This window comes from Camelus dromedarius, chromosome 5, assembly GCF_036321535.1.
Source record: "Camelus dromedarius isolate mCamDro1 chromosome 5, mCamDro1.pat, whole genome shotgun sequence".
In the NCBI taxonomy this organism is placed as follows: Eukaryota; Metazoa; Chordata; class Mammalia; order Artiodactyla; family Camelidae; genus Camelus; species Camelus dromedarius.
In genome coordinates this window covers 28,759,193-28,777,132 of record NC_087440.1, presented here as the reverse complement: position 1 = coordinate 28,777,132, position 17,940 = coordinate 28,759,193, and the positions used below count along the sequence as shown (strand labels likewise).

Below are 17,940 nucleotides of genomic sequence, written 5' to 3'. Positions count from 1 at the left end.
TCTTTTTTTGTCTTTATCCTAATGAAATAAAATGTTTTTCATTTCTTTATTTATTCACTGGGATATATTTTTTTACTATTTGAAGTAATAGTAGAAGTAGGACTCAAGATAATCATTACAATTATTTTATATAATAGATTTGAATAGATTATTAACACACTGCTTGTTTTTTCCATTTGGATGTATAAGTATTCAGAACAGCATATAGATTGTTCTGTATATCAATGATATCTCATGTCTGTAGGCATTTTAGATACAAATAGGAATTAGGGAATTAGGGTAAGTCTCCAGTCATTTTCTGTCTCAGTTTTGCTTTCCTTTGTGAAAGCAGATGTAGAGGACAACAGCCCTTTTATTTAATTACCTTGACCTCCTTTCTACTTCATTTCTTAACAGGTGTATATTGTCCCCCGAGCTGCCATCTTTCGTAGTGATGACGCGCTCAAGGAGTCGGCCGCCATGCTGAATAACATGCGTGTCTATGGCACGGCCTTCTTGGTCCTCATGGTATTGGTGGTGTTCATCGGCGTGCGCTATGTGAACAAGTTTGCCTCACTCTTTCTGGCCTGTGTCATTGTGTCCATCTTGGCCATCTATGCTGGAGCCATCAAGTCTTCTTTTGCCCCTCCACACTTCCCGTACGTGCCTGTCTCTCTGACTAGCTGTCATTATTGGGTATTTCTTGACGACATCTGGTGATGTGATCATTCTAAGTCAGAATTTCAAGTCTCTCGAAGATTTTCCCCTTGGATAAGCCTAGTTAGCATCTATGCAGGAAGCCTCCCAGCAAATTGTGTTGTGTTGATCCTCTTCCTTGTGTCCCAAGCATAGAACTGGAGTCTGTGACCATCATTTGAATATAGATAGTAGGTTTTTCAAAACCTCCTAATTATGACTGTGCATATTTGAACTATTCATGAAGGGCTCTTCAGACAACATAGTTATTGCCAGCAACCTTTATGAAGTATTGAGATGTTAGGTTCCTTTTATTAAAGAAAAACGAAGAGAGTCAAGGAAACCTAAACTCCTACCTAAGTATTTATAATTAAATTTTTTATTCTGCTGTTAATACAATAATGGACTTTCATCTCATAAAATAAAGGGAAATAAATGTCACATCATCATTTGCATGTATATCCCTCTACACGTAGATTACATTACATACCACAAGTACTGCAGGTACCTTAAGATATATTTTTTGAAGTGGTAATGGATTTGTACAGATTTGTGATTCACAGGCTGACCTGTTTCCCGTTTGACTAGTAGTGTGGGGACTAGCCAGCACTGGGTGTTGTTTATAACCTTTATAGAGTGACTGTCTTTGAAAAATCATCCAGATCATCCAGGGATCAAACTTATCTGCCTTATGTTGATTTAACCTGACTGATTACAGAAAAGTAGATTTTTCAAGATGAAAAAACAAGTCCATAGAGATTAAATGACTTGCCCGAAAACTAATTAATGGCAGAGCAAGAGCATCAGCTCTGTGATCTCCTGACTCGCAGCCCAGTATTTCTTCTGTTGTGCTAAGTGATGTTGGTCGTAGACTCCGTCACACACTTTCAGCGGCTCATCTAGGGCTGCCAAGTAACTGAAGGCCCACTTGAGTCAGAAAGTACTGAAGACTGCATTCTGCCTGAATCTTAACTTGGGAAATTCCATTTTGTCTCAAGTTCTCCTTTGGTGTTCCTCCTCTTTTTGGGTGGCTAAAAGTTCATGATGTGGGGTCTTTTCTTTAAAATATTTCAGCAAAACAAACTAAAAAAAGTGAGAGGAGTGCATGAAACAAGACTGGGAAATGTTGAGAGTTGTTGAAGCTTAGTAATGGGTAAATGGTTTATTGTGTATTTACGCTGTCCTTTTGCAGATTTTGTTACATGCTTTATTCCTCCCGAGAGGTATTTTAACTGTGAATGTATTATTCGTTTGTTCGTATTTATATCTCTGAGTTAAAGAAAAAAATAAAATCAGCAGTTTGTATTTGTATTATTCATAAATACCCTCGCTCCCACTGGGTGTAGGCTTAAGTTCAAAAACAGTTTTCTATTAGTCTACTGAGGAAAGGTCTAATTCTAGCCAAGCTGTCTTCCTTGAACAGTAGCCAGAAGGTTTGGCCTTTTGCATAACATTTTCAAGGGGGTTGTTTTGAACATAAGGCTTTTTCTTAGGCCAGAAAGAAAGGGGTGAATTTTGTTTGAAGAAGAACAAAAGGACTCTAGGATTCTTTTAAGCCTGACAATTGGTTAATAGCCAAGAAATTCTGTAAGATAATTCAGCACATCTTCAGACTATCTGAATTCTATCATTGCTACCTACCACCTGTGGGACCTCAGGCAGACTACTTTTTCTCCCTAAACTTCAGTTCTTCCATCCACAAAATAGAATTACTAATAGTATTTTATGAGAACGTAAGGATTAAATTGGCAGAAAATGTAAGACACCATTTACAGAGGTAGTCAATTAATATTAGTTCCTTTTCCATCCATGATACTGAAAACTCTTAGAGATAAGATTTTTTTCCTTCACAAACCTATATACTAACCTATTTGTAACCTATTTTCTTTTTTAAAATACCTTTTTTCCTCTTGCTTTATCTTTCTCCTTGTTTTCATTTAGGGTCTGCATGCTGGGTAACCGCACCCTTTCATCAAGACACATTGATATTTGCTCAAAGACCAAGGAAATTAACAACATGACAGTACCTTCAAAGCTATGGGGCTTCTTCTGTAACTCAAGTCAGTTTTTCAATGCTACCTGTGATGAATACTTTGTTCACAATAATGTCACTTCAATCCAGGGCATCCCTGGATTGGCTAGCGGTGTTATTACAGGTGAGTTAAAAAGGTTTGGGGACACCTTTTTAAAAAAAATTTTTCTCTCAGGAAAATCTTAGCCTCTTCTGTTGTCCCTGAATACTCACCACCACAGTGCCTCTTCCCTCCTTAAATTCAGCATCCTTCTGCTTTTCTTTTAGTGAAAGTATCCTTTTTTCAGGACTCCCTTGCTGTGTTGTCTGTTAAACTTTATTGCTTTTGAAATCAGAGCTGAGCAAATCACTTTTTAACTCAAGATAATAAAATATTCTGTGTTATAAAATTGCCTGTTTTTCCCACAATGACAGCTAGAATGGAATTATTTTAAGGTCATAACATCCACGTGTGTTTTCCTAACTCATCTAAATTTTTGAAACTCTTTCCTTAAGTGACTTCTATCTTAGCTGTTTGGTCCACAAATTTCATTGCATGTAAGCAAGTTTACACTAAGGCGTTAGAAATAGCATTGATGTCTAATTTTTTTTAATAAGCTTTGAGAGGCATTCAGCTTTAGTCTGCTTAACTTTTTACTAATTTGCATTGGTAAACTTAACTGCATTTGTATGTACCAAAGTATTTTGTCAAATTACATTTGAACCAGATGAGAAAAGGCATTGTATTTTTATTTATGTGTGCTTTATTGTATGATGTGTATGTGCATATACCTGTGCTTGTGTAGAAGTAAACATAAAAACTATATACATGAAGAATCTGGTTTAGAATGTTCTACCCAACAAGGGTGGAAGATTATCTAATTATGTTCTTTGCATACTGCTGCTGCTGTTTATATACCCTTTTTCCCACTGCAGAGAATCTTTGGAGTAATTATCTACCAAAGGGAGAGATCATTGAAAAGCCCTCAGCCAAATCTTCTGATGTCTTAGGCAGTTTAAACCACGAGTATGTCCTTGTTGACATCACCACCTCTTTCACTCTTCTGGTGGGGATCTTCTTTCCCTCCGTCACAGGTAAGCAGTTGGGCTGTTGCCTATTTCAGAAGCCATCAGACCCAGGGAGTGATTTTTCTTAGGAGACAAAATTATATTCTCAGGCTCCCCAGATTTGCCTCTAGTCTTTGGTATATCGGTATGAATATCTAAGTGTCCAGAAACCCAAGAAGTTAACTTGTTCTTTTTTTCCTTCTCTAAAGGTATCATGGCTGGATCAAACAGATCTGGAGATCTGAAGGATGCTCAAAAGTCTATTCCCATTGGCACTATCCTTGCCATCCTGACTACCTCCATTGTCTGTATCCTTTTCATGAATCCAGTCTGAGTCTTAGTCATAGGAACATCCATAGAATGAGGGTGATGCGTATTTTTATTCCTGATAATAAAGGTATCTGCTTTCTACCACCTCACTTCTCACCACATCTCTAAAATTCAAGAAAGCACTTATAAGATTAGTGAGTTTAGCTGCTCATCTTACTGATAGAAGAAATATCCTGAGTGTTTATGTTCATGTTAGAGGGTGAAGGTCAGTTTCCTTGACTCTCAATGTTGTAGATTTAAGCAATGTTGTCCTTTTTGGTGCATGTATTGAAGGCGTTGTTCTCAGAGACAAGTGAGTAGTTGATTTCTTTATAAGAATCACGTGTTTGTCTTTCATTATGTTGATCATCCCATATAGCCCCAAGACAGTTATAAGTTCAAAACCCAACCTGAGGTACAGATCACGACTAGCAATTAGAAAATATCTGAGCCTTGTGAATTCCACCTTTCATCTTAACAGAGGGCATTCTTTCCCCTGTTTTTATCCCGATCACTTTGTACAGGCCTTCAGGATCTTTTGCCTAGATTATTGTAATGCTCTCCCTTTCAGTTTCACCACCTTCTAATCTTTCTTCCACACTTTCGTCAGAATGATTTTTCTGGGGGGAGGGTATAGCTCCAGGGGTAGAGTGCATGCTTAGCATATACAAGATCCTGGGTTCAATTCCCAGTACTTCCTCTAAAAAATAAATAATTAAAAAAAAAGAATGATTTTTCTGAAACAGCATTTTATCATATAAACCTTCCTGCTTCAGAGCCCCTTAAAACTCAGTAATTTGATTTTACCCTCTCTACAGCTTTCTGATCTCATCTCCCGCCAGTCCCTCAAGAACTCCCTGTTCTCCAGCCATAACTCAGAGTAGAATATGGCTGCTTGTTTCTGCTCTCCATCCACCCACACATTTGTGTGCGCAGTGTCACTTGCTTAGAATGGGTTACTCCCACCTGGCCGACTTATATTCATCCTCTAAGACTAGACAACATATATTCTAGCCTGTGAAGCTTTCCCAGAATCACCCAGCAGATAACCACTCCTCCCTTTGTTCAACGACTCTATTGAACATACTGTATTATTACACTTATCAGACTATATTGCGGCTACTTGTTCTTTTATTGCTCTCCCCTACTCAAATGGGTCCTTTGAGGATAGGAACGCCAATAGATACTATATAAATATTGTTGACAAAAATAAATAACAGAGTTTATTGTTTCTATACTACTGTAATTGAAAATGGGTTTATAGAGCTTTGGTAAGTTATACCATAATATAAAAATTAATAATAAAAAAACTTAGAACACAACTTTGGAAAGCTGTTGGACGTCATCTCCTAAAGTTTACACGCACGTACTTGATGCCTCAGTAACTCCAGTTTGAGGTATATCCAACACAAATGCACACATGTGTTCATTAAGAAATGTACACAAGAATCCTCTCAGCAGAATTGTTCTTAATAGGCAAAATCTGGAAATAGTCCAAATGTCTATTAGTAGTAGAATAAATAAATTATGTATTCATGTGATGGAAAACTATACAGCAGTGAAAATAAATGAACCACAGCCATGTACCCAAAGTAAAAAAAAAAAAAAAAGACAAGAAAGATTTCCCAATGTTTAATGAAAGAAACCAAACATAAAACATATATACTGTGTTTCGTTTATTTAAAGTTTAGAAATAGGTAAAACTATATAGTATTAAAAGGCAGGATGAGGGGGAGGCAGAAAGAGCTAGTGATTAGAAGTGGGCATGAGAGGCTTTTAGTTACTGGCAGTGTTCTGTTTCTTGACTGGTTGGTAAGTTACATGGATGTTTGTGAAAATTTGTTGTAATATGCTTTTTTTGCACATTACTTTTTCATATGTGATATTTTATTTAAAAATTGTTAAAACTATAAATAATTAAACAATGAGATGCCATGTTTTACCCATCAAATTAGCAGTGACTTAAAATTTTAATACTCGATGCAAGTGTGAAATAGGTATGTGCCATGAGGCATGAACCTCCATCTGCTTCCAGTAGGAAGAGAGTTAGTCTAACCTTTCTGGAAAGCAGTTTGGTAGTGACTTTGAAATATTTAAAGACATTGATATCTTTTGTTGCACTTATTCCCTCTGAGGAATCTACCATGAGGAAAACGGTCTGCATTGTGAGTGTTGATACGTGCCTGAGGATGTGAGTCACAGGATTTTCTATAGTAGAAAATCAGCACTAGAGGAGTGGGTGGTGTAAATTATGATGCAATATTATTAAAACTGTGTATTCATAAAGATTTTCATGACATAGGAAAACATACATGTTTTAAAAGAATGCAGAATTATAGATTCAGTGTGATCTCATCTATGTTTTTAAAAAATAGTAGACTGAAATATGTAAGCTATGCTAAATGTTAGCAGTTATGTTATGATTATGGATTTCCTCCCTGCTTTTTAAATTTTTCTGCAAAGAGCAGGTATTTTGATAATGTGAAGGGAAAAGCTTTTTTTTTTTTAAGCTAAGTATAATTGATGTACAATATTATCTAAGTTACAGGTCAAGGGGAAAAGCTTTAATTAAAATTTAGCTTATATTCTGGTCCTACCGATTGTTTTTTCTTAATATAGGTCACTAGTGCCTTTTGATTAAATCTACCTACCTTCATGTTTATTAATATTCATGTCTAGCTCAACTTTGATTGTCTAAAAATTATAAATAGGAAAAATCAAGTGAATATCTCTAGTTTTTTAGTCTAAAGTAATTTCCAGGTTAAATCTCCCTTCTCTGATTTCTCTGGAAGGTTTGGGGATGCTGTGAAAGGTAATCTGGTGGTGGGTACCTTGTCCTGGCCGTCCCCGTGGGTGATTGTTATTGGCTCCTTCTTCTCCACGTGTGGGGCTGGACTTCAGAGTCTCACTGGTGCACCGAGGCTGCTACAGGCTATAGCCAAGGATAACATCATCCCCTTTCTGAGGGTAAGTGACTCTTTCCTATGCCCTCTTCCCTTTTTCTCAGGTTTTATGAGAAACAATGTGATCTTCATAGACTTAGCAATTACAGGATCATATAACATGAAGACATGTGGGTTTTTAGTTCAAGGCCCTGTAAATCCCTAGTATGAGTTTATCTGTGAGTGGGATAAAGATATTTAAAAGATATCACATTTGTAGCACTATTATCTTTCATATATCTGAAACTATAGCATAGAGGAATCAGGGAGCATTGACTGAAACACTCCACACACTCCTGTGTCTATTTCCTTTCTGTGTATACAGGTTTTTGGTCACAGCAAAGCCAATGGGGAACCTACCTGGGCTTTACTTCTAACTGCTGCCATTGCAGAGCTGGGAATCCTTATTGCCTCCCTGGATCTTGTGGCCCCAATTCTTTCCATGTAAGAGCAAGTCATCCGCTTCACTCATTCTTACTTACGTGATGTCTAGGACATGTTGATTTCCATCAGGCATATAACAGTAGTGATAATAGAATGAGCGAAGTATAGGTGTAACTTCACCTAAATAATAAATATTCCTGAAGGGTTTCGTGTAAGGTTAACTTTCATAAGTTGTCATGGTTTCTTCCTACCTGTAAAACTTCAAAAACTCTTTGCCTCCATTTCTGATTCATTATCAGTTGATTGTAGCTTTTCTTACTACTCTTAGCTTTAATTCATTCAGCTGTGACTTACTGCTGACTTACTACCTGCCTGGCACTCTATATGCTGAGAATAAGCATAAGATGAATAAGACACATCCCCAAGGAGCTGATGGTAGATAAAGAGACCAATGGTCCCTGTATAGTGTGATGAGTGCTGTGGTAAAAGTGAATGCTGAGTGCTGTAGGAGCTCTAAAGTGAGGCATCTAACTGGACTGAGACTCAAGAAAGGTTTTCTGGAGGACGTGACACTTGTACCTTGAAGAAGGACTGGTTATTTGCTAAGCTATGAAGGGGTGAAAGCTAGCCCAGTTCAGGAATGTGTGAAGGAATTGAGAGATGAAATAGTGCAGCGCGGGTGAAAGCTAGCCCAGTTCAGGAATGTGTGAAGGAATTGAGAGATGAAATAGTGCAGCGCGTCTGGAGAATTGAAAGTGCTTTGGCTTTGATGGAGTGGAAGGTGCGTGCTGGGGAGCAGAGCAGATCACAGAAGGACCTGAAACTCTTACCTGAAAGTCATGGGTAATCCTAGAACAAAATGATCATATTTATATTTCAGAATGATCCATCTGATATAAAAGATAGGTTAGAAGAAGGCTAAAATTGAGCTGGGAATGCCAATTGGAAGCTTATTTAACTAATCCAGCAAAGAAGAAATTTGAGCCTGAACTATGGTGATAGAAGTAGGGATGGAAAGGAGGAAAAAAGGTGAGAGAGATTTATAAATAGGTAGAATCCATAGGACTTGATAAGTGAATTTGGAACAAGGGTGATAGTGAAGAGGAAACTGGGATTATCCCAAGAAAAACTGGGTAGAGAGTGGTTGTGTCTCTCACTGAGAGAGAACTTAAAAGGATGAGCAGATTTGTGGGGAGGTTAAGTGTCTCTGCTTCCTAGTCTTAAACACAGGCTAGCGGGCTAAAACAAAGACTTAGATACAGCAAAGCTCTCTCTCTAGTTATTTAAAATAATCCTTGAAGAATTGTTTCACAATAATAATCATTCCTCTTACTTTTTGTATTCTGCCAGGTTTTTTCTCATGTGTTACCTCTTTGTGAATTTGGCATGTGCCTTGCAAACATTACTTCGAACACCCAACTGGAGACCCCGTTTCCGCTATTACCACTGGTAAGTCTGCTTTTGTCTTCTCTTTCCCTACATTTGGAGAGACCCCATCATTGAAAGAAGAAAACCAGAAGATTCTGAATTCTCAATAAAGTTTTTTTCTTAGTCAGCCATTTCTTAACTGTCTGTTTCAACTTCTAGTGCTCATATGAATTTCCACCGTCCTACCTTGTTTTTTAATACATGGTTTTATAATAACTTATACTACCCAATTGAGAATAAAGGTCAAAACTATGAAATAAATATTTTCAGGCTGCTGTGTTCTTCAGGTTAAAACAACCTACCCTTTGCATATCTGCTTTCCTGTCTCCCTCTTGGCTGAGCTCCATCCCTTTGCATCTTTATTCTCGTGTTCTCATCTGTCTGCATCAGTTGTCGTTCTCAAACTCTCTTCCTTATGACAATTTCACTTAGTAATTACAAGTGTGAGCTATGGAGTCAGATGACCTAAGTTCAAATATCAGCTCTACTATTTCCTAGCTTTGTAACTTTCAACAAAGCACATAACCACATAAAATTTCATTTTATTTATTTGTAAAATGAGACTAATATCTATCTCATACAGGTGTATATATTTAGTTTTTATTTAGTTGCTTTTACTTTGGGGGAAGGTAATTAGGTTTGGGGTTTTTTTCTGTTGGAGATACTGAGGATTGAACCCAGGACCTTATGCATGCTATGCACACACTCTACCACTGAGCTATACCCTCCCCCTGTATCTCATAGGGTTGTTTTGAGATAATCTAAAGTGCTTAGCACAGTGCCTGGTACATAGTGAAGCTCTCAATGAAATGTTGCTACAGCTACTGCTGTTGTGTTCAAGTCTCTTCAGTCCTAAAGGAGCCATCATGTTTTTAGCTACCATCTCATTTCTTTCCAATTCTTTTCTATCATAGCTAAAATTTCTTTAATATGCCCTGTATGTACCTGTTGATGCGTTCTCTTTGCTAACTTTTTCCATGATCCCTTTCTAGGTTCACTTACCAGTGATGGGTAGTGATGTGACCTTCATCTGGTACAAATTTAGATCTTCAGCTGATCTTAACACCTCTTATCCTCTTTCTAGCTTTTAACTTTTAAAGTTAAAAATTTGTTATGAACTTTTTTGTGTTACTATTTTGCCTTTGTTGTTTTTTCTCTTTACGTCCTATATTTTCATTACACCCTGATCTTCTCCAGATTAACAGGTGTCCTATTCATTCTTTGAAACTTGTCACATAGCTAAGTGCATTCTGTACACAGAAGAACTTCAGTAACTGTGGTTGTCTACCTAATTTATTTGATCAAAACAAGAATTTCATTATTTTCTTCCAAGTTCCTAATGTAAAGTAAGGAAACTGTCAGATTTTTTTTTTCAGTGGGTTCTGCAGTTATGCTAATAAATGTCATAAAGTTTTTAGCAATGTTCACATGAAATACTTTTTTTTTTGAAGATCATAGAGTTGTTAATAATTCTAACTACAGGTCCTGTCGCTACTTTGCCATGTAGGTATTAATTGTCCTCATAACTACAGATGACTTTAGTAGCATCCCTGTTCATTTATGTTTTCCCAGCAATGGGAAGCATGAGCACAGAGGATGGTTTGGGGCTCGGTGTGGATCTATTAATTGTCACCATTCCGTTATAAGACAACTATAAAAATTAAGAAAAAAGCATTTGGAAATGTTTATAGAACTTTGACATTGTCCCAGAATCCAAGCATATAACAGTTTTTCTAGTAATTCATTTTTAGTGCATTGTACAAAAGTTCTGTCCGCGGTATATTGGAATTGAAAAAAATAATAATTTCTCACCAGTTTAAGAAGCACCTTTAGCACAGGCTTCTTTTTCAGCTGCTTAGAAAAACATTTTTTCATTTGTTTTTGTTTTTAATTTTTTAGGGCCCTCTCTTTCATGGGAATGAGTATCTGTCTGGCTCTGATGTTCATTTCTTCCTGGTATTATGCCATTGTAGCTATGGTAATAGCTGGTATGATCTACAAGTACATTGAGTACCAGGGGTGAGTCTGTGTACAACCTTGATCACTGCTGAAACTATCGAAACTGGCTAGTTTGGTTAGAGTCAGCTCAGTGAGAATTGCATTACAAATCCAGATAACTTCATCCATCAGTACCTAAATTTTGTACCCCTGATTCTCTTAGCCATCTTACAGGCATAAGCCTTTCATCATTAGGGGAACCTGTTGAGAAAGTATGAATGGATTAATGAAAAGACAACTGAAAGGATGTATTGAAATAATAATGATGCGTATTAAACAAGTATAACACAAATACAGATATTCTTGCTTATCTCTTAAGGCAAGGGATTATGTCTGAAATGAAAAAGAAATTAGTCCTGAATAACTTTGTAACAACCAAGACTTCACTAACAACTTCCAAAAAGTAGGAATAAATAACACTCTGCTTTAGATTACATTGAGTTTCACTTTCTCCACTATTTTAAAAATAATTTAAACTTTGGAACTATAGTAATTTCCTAATCCAAATTGCTATTTTATATTATTGCTTTTGGATAGTTACATCAAGGGACAGGTGAGTGACCCTTCCAGCCTTTATTCCGGATGTTGTGCAGTATAGTCGTCAGTGAAGGGTAGTATTGATCTGCTTGCAAGGGGTTCGTTATGTTAGGAAAGAGCATTAATATGAGTTAATGTATATTAGTATATTCATTAATATGTAATTATTAAATATTAATAACCAGTCGTTGTTAATATGTAAATAATTAATATGCATTTTAATATTCTACTTTGCATGTATGTTACTTTTAGATAAAATAAACTTTGGTTTTTGAAATTGTACTTGCTGTAGTTTGAATCTGTCTCTGCTCTTTTCTCCTCTTACTCCCAGAGCTGAGAAAGAATGGGGTGATGGCATCCGGGGGCTGTCCCTCAGTGCAGCCCGGTTTGCTTTGCTTCGGCTGGAGGAAGGACCTCCACACACTAAAAACTGGAGGTAAAAAAAATCAACAGAGGTCAGTGCTGCTTGGCACAGAGTTAACACACAGAATTGTATGCTTCATTGATTACAGGATAAGGAGATCATGTGGCTCAAGGAATTTGTACCATGGACCTGTTTTGACTGATCCTATATCCTTGATCCTCTGTTCCCCTTTTTTCATGTGATATATGATCTAGACTTCTACCATTTTTATTCTTCCTTCAAGATTGATCAATTTGAGGGGGAAGGATATAGCTCAGAGGTTGAGTGCATGCCTGGCATGCATGAGGCCCTGGGTTCAGTACCTCCATTTAAATAAACAAACAAACAAACAAACAAACAAACCTAGTTACCCCCCCCCCCCGAAAATAAAGAATAAAAAACAAACGAAAAGTGATCAATTTGAGACAGTACGGGAAAAACTGAAAATAACTGTACAACCTCATCTATTTTCTCTGATCTCTTCCTTCTGTCAAATTTCATGTTTTATACAGATCTCCCGAATTAAAGGGTAGAATTGTCCTTCTGTTCCCCAGACCCAGAGTGTTTTCTCACCCCACCCCTTCCCCTGCCAACCTCTCTACAGGCCTCAATTGCTTGTGTTGCTGAAACTAGATGAAGACCTTCACGTCAAGCATCCTCGCCTCCTCACCTTTGCTTCACAACTTAAAGCAGGAAAGGGACTCACTATTGTGGGCTCTGTCATCGTGGGGAACTTCCTGGAGAACTATGGGGAAGCTTTAGCTGCTGAGCAGGTAAGAGTCAAGGCTTACTGGCTTAGTGGAATTAGCTTACGGTTTTGTGATGTGGAGTGGTAAGACCTGGGATTCCTAGGTTAATCCTTTTCCTCGTGATCTAGGATGTCTCCTCCTTAGTGCTGACTTGATTGGTCATATTCTCCCAAATAATAAGATGAATCAGAAGATGGTAATTTAGTCTTTCTTCCCATTTCAAAAGCATTTCTAAACATAAGATTATCAAGGCTAAGCACTATTTCCAAATAGACACAAGACTCTGACTCAGCCCAGAGAGAAGTCATGTAAAGAAGTCATCTCTTGGACTACAGTGATGTTTCCTCTCCATCTTGTGACAGCACAGAGCAATGAGTAAATTTTCTTCCTCTTTACTAATCTACATGGTATCATGACCAAGATTCTTTTGCTACTTCTGATTAGCTTTGGGGATATTAGAGTTTTTCCTGAAGAAGAAAGAAAGTAGTTTTCACTCTAATATGTAGAACTAACCCTGGAGAAACTTCAATTACATTTAAAAATTTTTATTGGATTTCATTTTGGAATGCTTTGAATCTCTAAAACTAGAAATGCTGAAGAAAATTAGTCCAGAATGATCATAAAAATGAATAAAAAGTACAGCATACAGTGGTATAGCTCATTATCCTAGCTATACCACCGACTTAATCTGTGCCTCTGGGAAAATCATATCCATTTTCCACACCATTATTTCCTTCACCTTTCCAGCAAGAGAATGGAGTAAGTAAATGAAATATTATCTCCAGGTTGGCTTGAATAAATAGAAGAATAGTAAAGCAAATACAAATATCATCAGTAATCAGTGATATCATTAAAATATCCAAAGGGATATGGAAATAGGAGAAACAGAAAAAGAAAACATACCTAAGAAAATTCTAAAGTGGAACTGAATCATCGTATTGAATTTCTAGTAATACGAGTCAGGGCATGACTGGGACTGAGGAAGGAAGGAGATCATGTTCACACTCCCTGGCAAGTAAGAAAGAATAGTGAATATTCACTTTGTGAGGATCCCTGTTCTCAATTTGTTTGGTATGTTAGGAAGAAAAGCAGAAGAGAGGAAAAGGTAGAGGAACTACATGTAGACAAGCAGCTACACACGTAGTGAGCACTTAGAAAGTGAAATAGGCGAAGGATAACATAATTTTGGGGGGATAATTTTAACTTTTTGAATTTTTCTGTAGGAGATATGCTTTCATGTAGAGTTTAGAAAGAGGAGGGAGATATAATATGGAGAGGGAGCAAAAGTTAAAAGGTCCAGGATGAAGTAGTTCAGTGTTGAAGCTCTGTCTCTCTTTCAGACCATAAAGCACCTAATGGAGGCAGAGAAGGTGAAAGGATTCTGCCAGCTGGTGGTGGCCGCCAAGCTGAGAGAGGGCATTTCCCACCTCATCCAGTCTTGTGGCCTCGGGGGCATGAAGCACAACACAGTGGTGATGGGATGGCCAAACGGCTGGCGCCAGAGTGAAGATGCTCGAGCTTGGAAGACTTTTATTGGTACAAAACACTTCTCATTCTATGCTGAGGACCCAAGTGGACCCTGACTTCACCCCCTAGCCTCCTAAAGTAGAGTCTGCCGTCGCTGAGGGCACCTAGATAACCACTAGTAGTAGTAATCTGCTCACCCTACAGCCGCACATTCTGGTCATGACTTGTTTATCTTATCAAGTCTTCTGTTAGGAATTATCTCTGAAATTGCCCTCTTTTCATGTGTGAGCTCTCAATGACATTCTCACAGGAATTGGAAGAATTGTTCTTTAGCATCAAAATCTCCCAAATTCATGTATCCCCCCTTAGAAATGTAGTAATCAGAATATACCTCATAATGTAAATCATGGTTCTCATTCTGAATCTGTTAGGTATTCAGATTTTTCTTTAGGATTTTGTTTCTTGATTTTGTACAACCTTCTATGTAGATAGGATACCTTGCTCAGAGATCTGTGAAAGGGCATTAGCCTTTCTTTCCTGACATGGTAGGAAGCAAGGCACTCCTAAGGATTCACCTCTGCTTATCCTGATTCTGTTTTCCCGTAGGCACAGTTCGAGTGACAACTGCTGCCCATCTGGCCCTGCTGGTGGCTAAAAACATCTCCTTCTTCCCCAGCAATGTGGAGCAGTTTTCTGAGGGCAACATCGACGTGTGGTGGATCGTGCACGATGGCGGGATGCTCATGCTGTTGCCGTTCCTGCTGAAACAGCACAAGGTACGTCGACACATTTTTAAAAAAAATTTTCTCCCTTAACTTCTGTCCTGGTTCTCTAGACAAAGCCATCCCCTTTCATTCTATAGTGTTAGAGCTTAAAAGAGTTGGGAATTATTCTTGGCTCTCTCGTGATCCCAGTTTCAACCTTATGAAAAATAGTTTTCTTTGTAGTTGATACCTACCCATCTCCAAGGGCAATTCAGCAAATTAATAAAGCTCCATATGAACCCTTGGAAAAAACATTAACAAGTGAATACGTTCTCTAAAAAAGAAAAAAGACCAAAATCTTTTAAATACTGGAAACCTAAGGATGTCTTTATGTATCTTATACATATGTTTGTTCATCCTTTGGTAAGACTGAAATTTAAAATAGTAAATATTATTGTCTGCACACTGTCAACAGTATGCTGGCTGAATTAAGCACCCTCTTATTGTATCACATGCTATCTTTACCTTTTTGCCAGTTTTTATCTTGTTATGAAATAAGAACTCCTTTAAACTGTAATGTGCTTCTTAGTCAAGCTTTTGCCCTAGTACAATAAGACACCAAGTAAAAATCTAGGAACAAATACCCTGATACCATACAAGGTTGTTCTAGGCAAAAATGCCATGTGTTTTAAGAAATAACTCTTTTTTTTTGCCTTCTTGCTTTTAATTTTCCGTGTATCTATGGTACTTTCTCAGGTGTGGCGAAAATGCAGCATACGGATCTTTACAGTAGCCCAGCTAGAAGACAACAGTATTCAGATGAAGAAGGACCTGGCCACTTTCCTGTATCACCTTCGCATTGAGGCAGAGGTGGAAGTGGTAGAGATGGTAAGAAAGTGGAGTTTGAGATCAGAGACCACCCTTCCCTCAGCCCCCAGCCCCCCCACCCCCGTCATTCTAGAACCTCTTCTGGTTTGGGGATTTCTTCAGCTGCAAACGTGGATTAATCACTTAGTTCCAACGAAACGTTAATATACTGATCCAGATAAATACAACGTGTGTGGAATGTGTATTTGGCGGTGGTTTTTATTTTTGCTTTCTTGTTTATTACATAGACCTTATATTTCTGCCATATTCTTGTCTGCTTAATGTAGTTTTATTACGTTTCAATTCACATATTCATGCTAAAATCACACATAGCTTTTTTTTAAATAACCTGGCAGTATTAAAAATAAAAAGACTAGAGCCTGTGTTTTGTGTTTCAAAGAAACACATATGTAATGATTAGATTATAGAAAAGACTCGGGGCTTCTGGATTTGATCCACAATAGTGTATTTTTGTAGCTCAATGATTGAACAAAAGCTGGAACCTAGGCTGATATTGTGATACTTTCTCTGGTTTAATTTAGTGAGTGGAAATGGAAATGTATGGTTCTTTCTCCCTTGTGCTTATTGCCCGCTCTGTGTGATGCCTACCGCAGCACGACAGTGACATATCGGCTTACACTTATGAGCGTACCCTGATGATGGAGCAGAGGTCCCAGATGCTCCGGCACATGCGGCTTTCCAAAACAGAGCGGGACAGAGAGGTGAGACCTTCCTGCATCCATCAAATCCTGGTCCTGTGGGATCTGTCACTGAAAAGGATGATACTGTAATGTTCTCACACCCTGACAGTCTTTCTTGCTTGCTTTAATAGTCATTCCACTATAACCACATTTCAAAATAACTAAAGATGAAGTGTGAGAGAAAATTGGGTATAGAGTCATAGCTGTGTTGGGCTTTCCTCAGGCACAGTTGGTAAAAGACCGGAACTCAATGCTGCGATTAACCAGCATTGGCTCTGATGAGGATGAAGAGACTGAAACCTATCAGGAGAAGGTGCACATGACTTGGACAAAGGACAAATACATGGCATCCCGGGGGCAAAAGGCCAAGTCAATGGAAGGATTCCAGGACCTGCTTAACATGCGTCCGTAAGTTTTCCAACTCACAGGCTTATCACTTAACATAGTATCCTAGGTAGTGCAATAGATGTGACTTTGCCTGGATACACAGGCTAGAATCTGTTCTCATTTCACCTCAGATCTAACCATCTACTATTTGCCTATGCGTATGAGCTACCAATTAACACTGTACACAAACTAACCACCCTTCTTCCTGTCCATACTGTGTTCCTTGTATAAAACAAACACGGAATGAGAAAACCCACAATATCAGTATTACAAGGCAATCATTTGTTCATTACATTATTCATAATCAAAGCAAAAAAAGCTCTGTCTCAAGTTTCTTGAAGTTGACGATGTACCTAGTTTTCTGTTTGCCTTAACCACCTCTGTTTCTTCCTGCCACGCTCCCCTTCCAGGGACCAGTCCAATGTGAGGCGGATGCATACGGCAGTGAAGCTCAATGAGGTTATAGTTAACAAGTCCCATGAAGCAAAGCTGGTTTTGCTGAATATGCCAGGGCCACCTCGAAACCCTGAGGGTGATGAAAACTGTATCCTTTTTAAGAGTGGAACTACTAGTAAGGAAAATCTTAGCCAGCGTCTTAGATGAGACACTAAGTAACTGTAAAAGTCATTTTCTATGAGTTCCCCTCTTGAGGGAAGACTGTTAAAAGCCTTAGGCAAAGATTCTTACTGAGTAGTGAGATTACTCTCCATTGGGGGAGTTGGGTGTAAGATGTTCTCTCTGAACCCTAAAGAGACTTTTTAGGTGGTGTATTTGCAACATGACTTCTAACGTTCAGTGTATAGACCTCTTTCTGACCATTCTAGAGATGGAACACCCACATCCTTTCTCCTTTCCAGGCTCTGCCCACTTCACAAAGCCTTTCTTTTGGCTGGAATTACGAGAGATGTAATTGAAGTGGAACCTCCTCTGAGGGGAAAAGATAAGGGTTCTTCTTCATACCCTTATCCAGAATTGGTTTTTATGGACCCCTTTGGCACTGCAGTGGCATAGACTAGTCCATTCCCACCAGTACCATTAAGGAAATGAGGTTAAAAGAAAACAAAGAAAAAGAAAAAAAGAACTGGCAGAAAAATCTAACTTGAGCAGCTTCTCTTGGAAATTACTTGGATTCTTTACAGGAATCTTACAAGGCTACCCTGTGGTGGCTTTTTCTTCTTTTGGGCTTATATGCTATGTAGTAACAACACATTACTTGTGGGTTTACCCCATTTTAAAATAACATCTAGGAAAGAATCTAGGAAATGGGAAAGAGTCCTGTATTATATATGCAAAGAGACTAGGTCCCTAGA

At 38.1% G+C, this 17,940-nt stretch overlaps 1 protein-coding gene across 4 annotated transcripts in view; it reads left to right on the top strand.

The window, feature by feature from the left end:
• Positions 1–17,940, top strand: part of SLC12A6 (solute carrier family 12 member 6) — an 83,378-nt gene that overhangs the window by 62,175 nt on the left and 3,263 nt on the right. For all 4 annotated transcript variants that reach the window (XM_031453361.2, XM_031453362.2, XM_031453360.2 and 1 more), the window contains 17 exons: positions 397–638; positions 2,617–2,831; positions 3,623–3,781; positions 3,964–4,062; positions 4,319–4,376; positions 6,856–7,030; positions 7,331–7,449; positions 8,740–8,838; positions 10,717–10,836; positions 11,684–11,788; positions 12,360–12,528; positions 13,845–14,040; positions 14,578–14,747; positions 15,432–15,563; positions 16,157–16,264; positions 16,467–16,651; positions 17,041–17,174. In XM_031453361.2, the coding sequence (XP_031309221.1) occupies positions 397–638; positions 2,617–2,831; positions 3,623–3,781; positions 3,964–4,062; positions 4,319–4,376; positions 6,856–7,030; positions 7,331–7,449; positions 8,740–8,838; positions 10,717–10,836; positions 11,684–11,788; positions 12,360–12,528; positions 13,845–14,040; positions 14,578–14,747; positions 15,432–15,563; positions 16,157–16,264; positions 16,467–16,651; positions 17,041–17,174 (2,485 nt within the window). The remainder of the gene's footprint in view (positions 1–396; positions 639–2,616; positions 2,832–3,622; positions 3,782–3,963; positions 4,063–4,318; positions 4,377–6,855; positions 7,031–7,330; positions 7,450–8,739; positions 8,839–10,716; positions 10,837–11,683; positions 11,789–12,359; positions 12,529–13,844; positions 14,041–14,577; positions 14,748–15,431; positions 15,564–16,156; positions 16,265–16,466; positions 16,652–17,040; positions 17,175–17,940) is intronic.